Source organism: Triturus cristatus, chromosome 12 (genome assembly GCF_964204655.1).
Source record: "Triturus cristatus chromosome 12, aTriCri1.1, whole genome shotgun sequence".
Lineage (NCBI taxonomy): Eukaryota > Metazoa > Chordata > Amphibia > Caudata > Salamandridae > Triturus > Triturus cristatus.
The window spans coordinates 282,861,356-282,874,498 of NC_140595.1; the positions used below are offsets into that span (position 1 = coordinate 282,861,356).

Consider the following 13,143-nt stretch of genomic DNA (forward strand, 5'->3'; position numbering starts at 1 on the left):
GTAGAGTGGCATAAAGTGCAGTACAGTGTTGTAGAGTGGAGATGCATAGAGTGGAGTAGAGTGTCGGACAGTGTAGCGGGGTACAGCGGATTATGGTACAGTATTGTAGAGTTGTATAAAATGTAATTGAGTGGAGTATAGTGGAATGGAGTACACTGGAGTGGGGTTGTGTAGAGTGGAGCAAAGTGTCATGGAATGGAATAGCATTTTGTAGGCTATGGTGGTGTGGTGTAGAGTGCAGTAGAGTGGAGTGGCACAGGCTACAGTCGAGTAAACTGTCATAAACTGGAATACCATGTTGTACAGTAGAGTGTAGTGGCAATGTTGTACAGTATTGGAAAGCATTGTAGACTACAGTAGAGTAGAGTGGCATACAGTCTAGTTCAGTTCTGAAGAGCAGAGTGGTGTACAGTACAGTACAGTGTTGTACAGTGTGGTAGAGTTGGATTTGCAAACAGTGTTATAAAGTACAATGGCATAAAGTGGAGTGGTGTGTAGTAATGTAAAGGGGACTACTATGTCATAGAGTAGAGTGGAGTAAAGCGGGGTGTGGTGGCATACAAAGAGTTGCGTACATTGTTGTATAGTGGACTAGAGTATCCTAGAATGGAGTACTCTGTCGTAGAGTGGAGTGGAGTGAAGAGGGGTGCAGTTGTTTGCAGAGCTGCGTACAGTAATGTATAGTGGACTAGATTATCGTAGAGTGGTATAGAGTGAAGTAGAGTGCTGTACAGCGGCATACACTATAGTACAGTCTTTTAAAGTGTTGAAGTGTGGCATACAGTGCAGTAGAGTGTTGTAGAGTGTAGTTGCATAGAGTACCGTAGAGTGTCAAATAGTGGAGTGGTGTAGAGTGGATTATTGCACAGTAGAGTAGAGTGAGGTAAAGTCTTATACAGTGTTGTAGAGTGGAGTGGAGTGGTGTAACAGTGTGGAGTAAATATAATAGAGTATATTGGCGTGTTGACGTCTAGAGTGGCATGGAGTAGAGTGGCGCAGAATAGGTAGTAAGCTATTATAAACTGGAGTTGGGTCTTGTAAAATAGAGTGGAGTGCTGTGTTATAGAGTATAGGAAAGTGTTGTAAAATTGAAGTAAAGTGTTGTGCAATTGAATGTATGGGTAAAGAGTTGACTATTGAATTGGACAGTGAAGTGTACAGGGATAGAGTAGAGTAGAGTGTCACAGAGTGCCGTTAAGTGTAATAAGTAGACTTTTAAAGAGTGGAGTGATGTAGATTGGAGTAGAGGGATATACATGGGAGCGGTATAGAGTGGAGTGGTGTACACTGTAGTGGCATAGACAGGGCTTTAAGTGGGATGAATAAACTGGAGGGTCTCTAAAAGGGGTGTGGGCAATGTAATTAAGGGTGTTGCTTAAAAGCACGTAAGCTAAAAATCTGTGTTTAGCACAGTGTGCCGCCCGACTTGTATTTTGCTGTTCCTGTCATTGCATCCAGATATATGATACAGCAAGTCACATCATACCTACAAGTCAGGACTATTGGCTTTGTCAATGATTGTTAGTTTCATAAGATAAAAAAAGTAGCAACTATGGCTTGTATATAATATTGAAAAAACTTCTACTTAAAGCCCAGGTGACACCACGTCAATGTTGCTGCTCCTGAGTTTCAATAAGGGAAGGGAAATCCAGAGAGAAAATGACTCTCTTTAAAGGATTTCCCTTTCTCTACAAGGCTCACCACGCACACATCGATGTGCCTGCTGTCACTGCAGTCCAGAGAAAAAAACGGACCGCCTGTGCCAGGGCACAAAACAAAGCCCCATAGAGACCCGTTTCGAGGCCCCGTTAAAAAAACTGCCCACGCTCAGGCCCGGTGAGACCCGGCCCACTTAAAGCCCTGGGCACAGAGTGGATTACCATTAAGTGGAATAGCATAGAGTAGTATAGAGTACAGGGGAATACCATATAGTTGAGTGTAGAAGAGTGGAGTGGAATAGTGCAGAGCGGAATGGTGTACAGTGGTGTGGAGCAGAGTGGAGTAGGGCACCGGTTATTTACATTTTTTCTTCTGGGGACCCCCAATTATTCATTACTGTAACCCTGGGAACAACCCCGCCCACCAGCGTTATTGGAATCCGGGGATCCCTCACTGAGTCATGACTACTAACCAGTGGTGCCAGCCTAAGCATTGTTGATTATTAAAACTGCAAAACAATATACAAAAACTACAGAAAAAATATTCAAACAAATACACAAATAATGACACGTTTTATTTAAGTCACGAACACATATAAATATTTTTTTTTATCCAAATTGTAATTTTAATATAAAGGCTGCAGCTTTTCTATATTCAACTGAGGCCACTCCTCATCCATACTATATTCTGTTTGATGCACTTGCACTGCTCCCACTAATCAATCTGAGGATACTAATTTAATTTTTAGTCTCCAATTTCAGATTCTTTCACATTTACAGTACATTTAAAAATGTTCAATTGTACATTTTGCTTCTTTATTTATATACACTTTATTAATCTGTTAATATTATTTAGTTTTCTTAGTAGTCGCGGACCCCTGAAGACGCTTTGCAGACCCCCAGGGGTCTCCAGACCACAGTTTGGGAACCATTGCAATATGTTATAGTGGATTAACGTAGAGTGGAAGGGCGTATATTGAAGTGGCATAGCGTAGAGTCGAGGAAACTGTAGAGTAGAGTGCTGTGTTGTACAGTGTTGGAAGCTGGAGTAGAGTGTTGGACAATAGAGCGTATGGGCATGGAGTCAAGTACAAATTCAGACAGTGGAGTGTATGGGGATAGAGTGGAGTAGAGTTGAATAAAGTGGCAAAGGGTGTAGTAGAGTTCTGTATATAGGAGTTATACAAAGTGGAGGAGAGTACAGTGGAGTGATGTAGAGTGGAGTAGTGTACAGTGCAGTGGCATATAGTGGAATAGCATATAGTGGAGTAGCATACAGTGGAGTGGTGTACAGTGGAGCAGAGTAGACTGGAGTTGCATACAGTAGAGTGCTGTAGAGTGGAGTGTTGCACAGTGGAGTGGCATTGAGTGCAATAGTGTATAGTGTAATACCATACAGTGCAATGGCATACAGTGGAGTGACATTCAATGGAATAGCATAGAATGGAGTGGCATACAGTGGAGTGGGGTACAGTCGAACACCATACAGTAGAGTTGTGCAGACTGAATTTGCCTAGAGTGGAGAGGCTTACACTGGAATAGCATAGAGTGAAGTTCAGTGGAGCAGCGTAGAGTAGAATATCGTAGAGTGGAATAGCGCAGAGTGGAATAGCGTACAATAGATTGCTGAACAGTGGAGGGGAGTGGCGTAGACTGGAGTGGCATACAGTGGAGGGGGGTAGAGAGGAATAGCATACAGTAAAGTGGCATAGTGTGGAGTGGCGTTGAATGGACTAGTATAGAATGAATTGGAGTAGAGAGGAGTACATGGGAGGAGCATCGAGTGGCATAGAGTATACAGGAGTAGCATCGAGTGGCATAGAGTATAGTGCAGTGGCATAAGGTGGAATAGCGCAAAGTGGAGTAGCATACAGTGAAGTGGCATAGAATTAATAGCATACAGTGGCGCAGCATTTAGTGGAGTGGCATACAGTGAAGGGAAGTTCACTGATATGTTGTAGAGTCGAGTTGCATATAGTGTAGTAGCAGAGTGGACTGCCATAGAGTGTAGTTGTGTACAGTGTAATACCGTAGAGTGGAGTGCCTTACAGTGTAATAGCATAAAGTGGAGTAGTGTACAGTGGACTGGCGTAGAGTGGAGTGGTGTAGACTGTAGTGGCATACAGTGGAGTGGGGTAGAGTATAATATCATACAGTGGAGTGGCGCACATTGGAGTGGTATCCAATGGAATAGCATAGAATCAAATGGCATAGAGTAGAGTACCATACACTGGAGTGGTGTAGAGTGAAGTAGCACACAGTGGAGTGGCATAAAGTGGAATAGCATAGAGTGGAGTGTTGTAGAGGGGAATGGGTAAGAGTGGGATAGCATAGAGTGGAATATCGTAGAGTGGAATACTGTATAGTGGAGTAGCAACCATAGATTACCTGGGATCGGCATAAGAATGTAAAAAATGGTCTACATGTTGCAGCCCACCTGCACCCCCATTGGGTTGGCAGCTTTCCAGGACGGAAGGGACCAGATTGAAGTGGATGAGGACGGCCACACTGTCTCACCCCCGAACCTATGGGGCCCATTTAAACAAAAATGATCAGAGAACAGTGTTTTCACTTCATCGGGAATAAATTGACCCGGACCACAACAAACCCAGGGGACAGTGTTCCGCCTAGCGTGGGAAACAAAGGGATACTCGATCGGTAGAAAACGACCGCTTGCACTGTGCTAGATGCCGTTTGCAATGATTGCACAGTGCGGACAAGCATCCGGCACTGTGCAATCATCGCGAACAGCGTACTACGCAGTTCACGTAGCGCTACGCGTATCTCGCGTAGTGCGAAGTGCACTTTGCGTAGCTACGCGTAGCGCTACTATGCAAACTACGCCCAGGGTTACTATACATATGCAGTCTAGTTTATTTTTTTGGGCTTCCTTGCTACTTTTAGTAGTATTGTATTACACAGATATCACTAAGTTTGTGGCCCTTGCAACTTCATTACCACTTCATAACAAGACCAGGGCCGGTCTGGCCATAGCGGGCACCGAGTGTTACCCCAGTGGGGTGCCAGGGTGGGGCCAGTTTTTGACTCCTGGGGGCCGTTTTTGTTACCGGGCCGGGGTTTTGCAGCACAGCTACAATATCGGCCCCCAGTAACAAAAGCAGCTGCAGTTTTTTTCCACGCACACCCCCGAAATCCCCCCCCCGCCCTTTCCGAGCCGGTCCAACTCAATTACCAGGGCGGGTTTGCGTTCCCATTCCAGCCCTGAACATGATTTGCAGTAGCAAAAAGGATGATCTACATGCATTGCTGTGAAATGTCATTGCAATCAGTTCAGCCGTTTTGCTGCTACGGCAAACACAAAAAGTCTATGTAAAATGCATTGGAGTCAAACCTGTTTCCCCCCCCCCCCCCCTTTTCTTCTTCGCACCCCATTGACCAAACAACATTTTCCAACCCTCATCAATGTAACAGAGGCAATAGGTCTGGAAAGTTTTGCAGAGATTTGTCAAACGGGTGCATCACCACTCTGTAATATATATAAATATATTGATATATATTTACATACACGCACACACAGTCTTCAAAACTATTAATTCCAGGTGGTCCCACCGATTTTATCTGTAGCTTTTAGAGTGCCCCCTCTCCCAAAATAATCACTTCTGGCAATGCATCTGAAATTGCTTTTTTTAATAGGGTCTCCTGGGCCCAATTCAGAAGTAAGAGGTCAAAGGTAAGTTTTGAGATTTCCTCTCTCATTTGAATGTACTTTCGTACTTTTTGGATTTGCAGACATTCTCACTCCGATGTCTGGTAACCTGTGTCAGTCACAGTTTTTCAGTTACATTTCTGGGAATCCGAATCTAATATTACTTTTTCCAATGTTGGGTTTCCTACACTTTGGAACTGTGTGTACAAATACAAACCCACATTGATAGCAGCCACCACCATATGTGCAATTGCACATTTTTTCTTCTCCACCGGGAAACTTTTTTTTCCCCAAAGAAAAAGGTCCTTTCCCTACATGCCTACCAAGTTTAGGAGGGTTTGGCCCCCTTCCCTCCCAAAAAGAGATTTACTTCTGTCCTTTGCAGGAGCAAATTTCTAACCATTTCCAGGGTGAGACGGGTCAGAGAGACTTTGTGAATTTTGCAAACTTACTATTCTTGGGAGCAGATTTATGAGCCCCTTGCGCCACTTTTGCGTCACTTTTGCCATGTTAAAAGTGACGCAAAAGTGGCGCAATGAGCTCATAAATCTGCCCCTTGGTGTGCACCAACTCAGAAGGCTAACCACACGTTGAAAAGCCTACGCCCAGCCCCTAGCGTAAAGTTACTCCTGTGTAATTGGACAGACGCTTAGCATACAATTGTGTAGGTGTAAATAGATTACACCAGGTAAGTATCCTTTTCTGAATAATGTATCTTATCTTTATGGACAAAACACGTTCGTAAATTGTCACCCAGATTTAAACACTACCTAGCCTGGCTGGCTGATCCGAAGCTGACCCGGGTGTACTCTGCACTTGTCAGATTCCAACACTCAACCAAGGCCTTCCCCTCTCTGGGGGTAGTGGTGCGCGAGCCAATGACGGCTTGAGCATGGTTCCAGTCAGATGTCCACCACTGACTCGGCCTGAGCTCCCCTTAGTGCCTCGAGCCTAAAGAGAGCCGAGCCCAGCAGCTGTGGATCCTACCTCCTGCACCCATGCTCGCCCTGGCACCTCATTCTCCAGGCCTCTCTGGGTGCTCCGGTTTAGGGGCTTCTCGGTGTCCGCCTCTGCTTTCACAATCAAGAACCAAAAAGCCTGTGTGACACGGGCACCCAGGCGCTTGGAAAATGGCGTGATAGCGCACAGAGGGAAGAGAGGCAGAAAGAAAGAACTGGGTGCAAGAGGGCTGACAACCGGATCTATAGCAGTAAGAAAGAGGGGAGGAGAAACAGAGAGGGGGGGGGGGAGAGGGGCATAGGGAGCGAAAGCAAGGGAAAGCGAGAGATGATTGAAGATAAAAAGAAAGGGGGCGGGAGAAATTATATCCAATAAGAAAAGGTTTTGAGCATGTTATGTCTCTCATAAATGTGTTATTTTATTTAATAAAAAACAAGACGTACTTTCTTACGAGTGCAGACATCCATTATCCTCCTGCTATCAGCTACCAATTCCTGCAAGTCGTGCTATAGTCAGGGCCACTGGAATTATGCGATTTTGAATCTGCGGTGTTTACCGTATAGTTGTGAATTTACTGCATTGCCTCATTGTCTATAATCTACTGTGTAATCTGCATCTTTAATTCAATGACAAAATAGCAAGTGTATATTGTCACATGATGTGCTGCAGGAGTCTGCTAATTGATTGACTTAGCTGTAAGGCTTATTTTGGTCGTTCATTGCCGCATAATTCCTTCCAGAGGCCCTTGTGACAGCTTGTACATACAGCACCTAACTGTCCAAAAGAGCTGGCGGTCAAATCGGATAGTGAGTATATTATAGCCACTGGGAAGGAAGCAGTTCAGTCGGACTGGGAATTCCCCAGCTCCTGAGAAAATGAGTCGGACTCTACATTTAACACTTTATAAACAAACACTGCAGAAATAAAGCAGCGTCTGAACACATTGCTATAGCGCCTACATATGAAACGCCTCCAGGCACTGAAGTCTGACACGTGATTGTGAATGACACTGGGCTTTCAGTCGATTTCTACGCGAAAACCCCTCTAACACGGGCGAGACCAGATCACTTCTGTGCACAAGGAAATTACACGAGGTTGTGGGAGTTCGGGAGGCAAGAGTTGGGTAGAAGGGTGCCAGGGATGGAGAAAAAATGAAAAAAGAGTTGACAGAAAAAGTTCTGCAAGATGAAAGGAGAGAAGACAGGATAACGCCTACAGGAAAGAAATTAGATTGGGAGTTAGGTTAAGGAAAGTGTGGATGGAAAGAAGAGAACAATTTGGAAGGAAATGATGCGACATGAGGGGCTACTAGTGACAAATCGTGGAACTAAAACAGAGAGAGGCAAGGGGAGGGAAAAGAGATGATGTGAATAAAATGGAACGGGGATACAGGAAAGATAAAGGGATTTAAGGGAATAGGTAATACATGAAAGAGACTAAGAGGAGTGATGAGGTGAGGTAAGAAGAGAAAACGGAAGAGAAAGGAAAGGGGGAATGAAGTAGGGGTGGGTGAGAAGCGAGGTGGGAGGACACGGAAAGAGGAAAGAAACAAGAAGAGAGAATAAAATGTGAGACAGGAGTTAAACAAATGAAAAGGAAGTGTAGAGAAATGAAGAAGTAGGGTGAAAGAGAGGGGAGCTATGACAGAAGAGAGAAGAAAGGATGAGATGTAAAGCCGAAAAGGGAGATGAAAGAGAAAGGGGTAGGGAAGAGGAGGAGCTGTGGGCGGTGGGAGAGATAAAAGTCACAAGGAGAAACTAGTAAAAGTTGGGGAATTTGAACTGGAATTATAGAAAGAAGTAGGCGAGAATGGAGACAGCGAAAGGACGGCACAAGGGAAGAAAATAGAGGCGTGGGAACGTGCAGAAATCCGTGAAATAAAGTCTGGCAGAACAGAGAGTGTGTGGTTGGGTATTACAGCAAAAGTGATAAAAACGATATCAGAAAAGTGAAAAGAGGAACGAGATGGGCAGAGACAAGTTATCTACACGATACACAGCCCGGTGTTTGGGCAGCACACACTGCCCGATCAGAAGCGCTACGCGCCTTGTTATTGAATCCCTTTAGCGCGGCGCAACTGGTACCCCCGCCCCTTTCCATACAGCAGTGGGAACAGAATTCGGTCAAATTCCTCTTATCTGGGCATGAATGCCAAAGGAATGACATGTAAGCAGCCTTTTGGGCACTAGTGGAAACTGAGGTATCACGAGTCACAGGGTTGAACTGGTGTTAGCCGATTCACTTCCGTGTTTAGGTGTCGAGCCTTCCGCCTCTAGCCGCGGTGTGGGGGTCATGCTGTTAACCGAGTCACCTCTAGGCCCTCGGCCTCCGCTTCACAAGCTCACTGCACCAAACTAAGCCAGGAAGCATTAGGAGCAGCGCAGATTGTCAGACATACGGTATTTGGCCTCTTTGCTGAGACTAAAGAGGGTTAACTCCACACTTCTTCTGTGCCCGCCCCACCTCTTACCACCAAGGCTTATCTTCTTTAGCAGGGACGACTACAGGTGAATCGCTTCACTGCCTTCAACATAAAGGTTCCATTCACTCATTCATTCGTGTGCTAATTGAATAAATATTTTATTCAGTCGAGCGAAAAGCCACGTGCCTCGACAATGGTGCTTTCCTATTTATGGATGTACCTATTGATTTGCGACGTCTTTAGCGCCGAATGCTGAATAGTGCTGCTTTTAGGCGCTAACAGAGCTAACCCCCGAAAACTGACAGTGCTGTAGGAGAATGTAGTGACTACGAGTTAATGCTGAAAAAAGTGCTTGCAGGGCTAGACCAGAGCCAGTCTCCTGCCAGTGGGTCACCATAACCTCAGCAAGTCTGTTGGGTTGGGAAGGAGTCGGTCGTCAAGCTGCGTTCCTACCGGCCATTAGCCCCCAGTCAGACCGACCCCATCTGGCCACCCAGGGGCAGGTCTGGCCAAGTCTTGAGGGCAGATTAACTGCAGAAATGACAGCAGTGAATAAACCCCATCAGCATCAGGAGACGGGGGGAGAAGGAATCCGGGGAGGCGAGGCATTCACCAGGAAGAAAAGACATTTATTTACCAGGCGCCGCAGGAAGCAGGGCGATCTGCCGACACAGCAGCCACCCGCAGTCTTAAGTGTCACCTTAAAATAGATAGATTTTCTTTTCGGTGGGGAGAGGGTGCAGAGGGGGACAACAAGGGGGGTGGGGGAGAATCAAACTCCACAGGTGGGATGGAGAAAGGTTTTGTTGGCGGGCTCCTCCCAGAGGGGGCAGGGACTCGAGGAGGGAGGCCGGGGCTCGGCGAGGAATAAAAAGACACATGGCGCTTGGTGTGCGGTAAAGGGTATAACATTCACGCTGAGTCGCCTTCTCCCAGGAAGCAGCCAGCGGGCACGGGAGGGGACGGCTGCAGGCAGCACACAGACCGGGCGAGTGTAGAGCCGCAGCGCGGGGATCAGAAGAGGGGAGCGGCTCCCACACCGCAGAGGCACGGGTCCCGGACCTCGCCCTACCGCTGACGGGGGCTGGAGCTCGGTTGATTAAAAGGGGGCTCACAGAGGGATTTCGGGGTGCTGAGCACACAGACCCCGCCACAGGGCACAAGAAGCCAGCCTTAGACGGTCCCTCCCCAGGCGCACCTGCCACCAGCACTCGGTCTCCCACAGCTCCTGCCCCATCCTGAAAACATGCCGAACTTCAACGGGAAATGGAAGATGAAGCACTCTGAGAACTTCGATGAGCTACTCAAGGCGCTAGGTGAGTGCACTCGGGAGCGGGGCGATCCCCCTGGGTGGAGGAGGGGTGTTGGGTGAGCCTTCGGGGGCGCCAGTCCTGTGTGAACAGTAGTGGGTGCAATGGCAGTGGGTGAATTATCCTATGAGCCCGTATGTGGGCGACGACGAAGCGCCCTGTTACTGTGGGCGAGTGAGTTCTCCAGGTGACTCCCATGTGAGTCGGCGGTGCAGTTGGTGAGTCATGGAAATGGGTGGGTGAGTTCTCCAGATGCTATGGGTGAGTCCCGTGGGAGGGGGTAGATATGTACTGGTGCTGTGGTGAGACCAATAGGAATGGGTGGTCGAGTTCTATCGGAGCTGTGGGTGAGTACCTTGGGAGTGGGAGGATGAGTTCTAGTGGTACTTTTGGGTGAGTCCCAGTCCCTTACGAGCAGGAGGATACGTTCTGGTGCGTGGGTGAGTCCAATGGAGAGGGTGGATGGAGTCTCCTGTTGCTGTGGGTGAGTCCCATAGGACTGTGTGGGTGAGTCCCGATGCTGAGTGGGAGTGGGTGGGTGAGGTACCCTGGTGCTTTGGGTGAGTCCCATGGGACTGTTTGGGTGAGTACCGATGCTGAGTGGGAGTGGGTGGACGAGTCTTCCCTAAGCTGTGAGTGAGTTCCGTGGGAGTGGGTGGGTGAGGTCCCCTGGTGCTTTGGGTGAGTCCCATGGGACTGTGTGGGTGAGTCCCGATGCTGAGTGGGAGTGGGTGGACGAGTCTTCCCTAAGTTGTGAGTGAGTTCCGTGGGAGTGGGTGGGCGAGGTCCCCTGGTGCTTTGGGTGAGTCCCATGGGACTGTGTGGGTGAGTCCCGATGCTGAGTGGGAGTGGGTGGACGAGTCTTCCCTAAGCTGTGAGTGAGTTCCGTGGGAGTGGGTGGGTGAGGTCCCCTGGTGCTTTGGGCGAGTCCCGTGGGAGTGGGTGGGTGGCTTTTTCCGAGGCTGTGGGTGGGTTCCGTGGGAGTGGGTGGGTGGATGAGTTCTGTTGATGCTGTGCTGGGGCGGATGAGTTTTCCCGAGGCTGTGGATGAGTCATATGGGAGAGCGCGAGTGAGTTCTTTAATTGCTGTGCTGAGCCCCGTGGGAGGGGGTGGTGGGGTCTCCTGGTGCTCTGGGTGAGTTCACTGGGCACGGGTGGCTCAGTCCCTTAAGCTTGAAGCTACAGGGGAGTCCCACTGGGGTTGTGTGGCAGTGTGGGTGCCACAGGTAAACTGCCTCTCTGGAAATGGGACTGACCCTTTCCCGCTTTCCGTAACGTGAATGCACCGCACGCCTCCGTAGTAATGGCGACACTGGGGCGAACGGGATCTGACCGGCAGGAACAGCTCACCCACATCCACATAAGTGCATCTTTGCGCTTTAAACAAAAGAAAAATGTTTAGCCGATGTAATCGACCCTGGAGAGACCAAGGGCTGGCCACTAGGAGTCAGCGGGTTTGGCAGAGCTCTGCTTCCGGCTCTCAACCCACCGAGCTGCTCTGACGTACCCTGTCTAGACATGCCTCGTCCTCTGTGTCTTCTTCAGCGCGGACGGGCTCCACCAGGGGAAATACCTTCCTTACTCATTGATTTTCCTATACGTGTCCTCATGTCCGTGCGCTCTGCTGCGCGTTTCTCAATTGCTGACAGTATCTGTTTGTGTGCGTCTATTTTAATTTACCATATAAATAGCTAAACATGCCCGTAGTGCCGACAGAGCTGATGGGGAGAGGGGAGAATGCATGCCAGGGCTGTCTTTGAAAGGGCGCCGGGGCCGAGTCAGGCGGAACTCAACATGACAGTGACTCTGCCCCGGGCCAAGTGGCCCTCAGAGACGCCGCCCATGGGTGGGTGGCTGCACCACCCTACTAACAACTGTCTGGGCAAATAGTCTGTATATACTTAGCCCAAAGGCTGTGATGCCATCTGGGCGCACTGCTTTATTGCATTTATTCATTCACTCACACACTCGTTCTGGCATGTAGTCAGCACTAGACTGGGTCTAAGGGGCCCTGTCACCTTACCTTTCATTCACTCAGGTGCTGCGTCTTGTAAGCCTGGGACCCACAGGAGGTTGCCCCATTAAAACCAGAATTCCCGGGTATCTTTGAACCGGCGTACTGTGATGTTTCACCCAGTCCTGTCTGGATTCCCCAGACAGTGCTCGCTCGCACCATTACCTGACAGGGCCCTCCCGTCTCCCCATGCCGTATATCAGATCATGCACTCATTTGAGTTCTTCTACAACTTAGCTCTACTCAATTTGCTCAATCCGGATAGCTTATGAATACGAATATTGACCTTAATGAAAATATTAAACCAAAACTTTTGTCACGATTTCATGATTATATTACTCTTAATCCAGAAGGCTCTACATCAATTTTACCTCAATGGGAAACATTTAATGCTTTCACCTCCTCTCTACCTTTCCCACTCCCTCCCTTCCCGTAAGAACCCTTCAGGCGCTCCGCTAAGTGCTGTCATTCAGTCCAGAGCGGTTTTGGGGTAGCTGGCCTCATCAAACCCCCATCCTCGCTTTCGAGTCCCCGCCTTTATCTTTCCCATCCCTCCTGCCTCTCCCGGCGCTCCGAAGTAGCCTTATATTCTCCAAAGCGCCTTCCAAATATTCGACATTACAATTAAACGCGCGCACCAGCCCAATGGCTGTCAAAAAGTGGTCCAACTGTGCCAGGGGGTGACTGGACCCGTGCTTCTAACAACGTCACGTGAAACTAACTTACCTCTACCCGGCCCTCTCCGGGGTTCACGGGCACCAGCTGCCAGGAGGATATCTCCCGATTCCCCTATAGCGCCCAGAATATGTTTATGCGAGCTGTACAGTAACATATATATTGATTTAGACGTCTGTCAATCACATTAAAACTGTGTGGAAGGCTTTACTCATAGATGTGTATGTTCAATGGAGTTTGAAAAGGTCCTATTTTGGTAGAACACGTGCTGTTTGCAGAGGGAGTCATCCTACAATACCAGAAAAGCAGAGACACGCAACAGATTATGCAGAGCGCGGAGCTGACCTGAGGTGTTATAGCGAAACCATTATGTCATCGACCTCGCTGCCATGAACATCCGAGTCGGTTCTGCAGAGATCATCGACCTTCCGTTTGCA

General features: G+C 48.3%; 1 protein-coding gene across 1 annotated transcript in view; it reads left to right on the plus strand.

Annotated features, from left to right (window-relative positions):
* The first annotated feature begins 9,591 nt into the window (after window positions 1–9,591).
* The window catches only part of CRABP2 (cellular retinoic acid binding protein 2), a 56,457-nt gene continuing 52,905 nt past the window's right edge, over window positions 9,592–13,143 (plus strand). Inside the window, exon 1 of the mRNA XM_085639551.1 lies at window positions 9,592–10,023. Coding sequence (XP_085495677.1) covers window positions 9,954–10,023 — 70 coding nt within the window. The 5' untranslated portion in view covers window positions 9,592–9,953. The remainder of the gene's footprint in view (window positions 10,024–13,143) is intronic.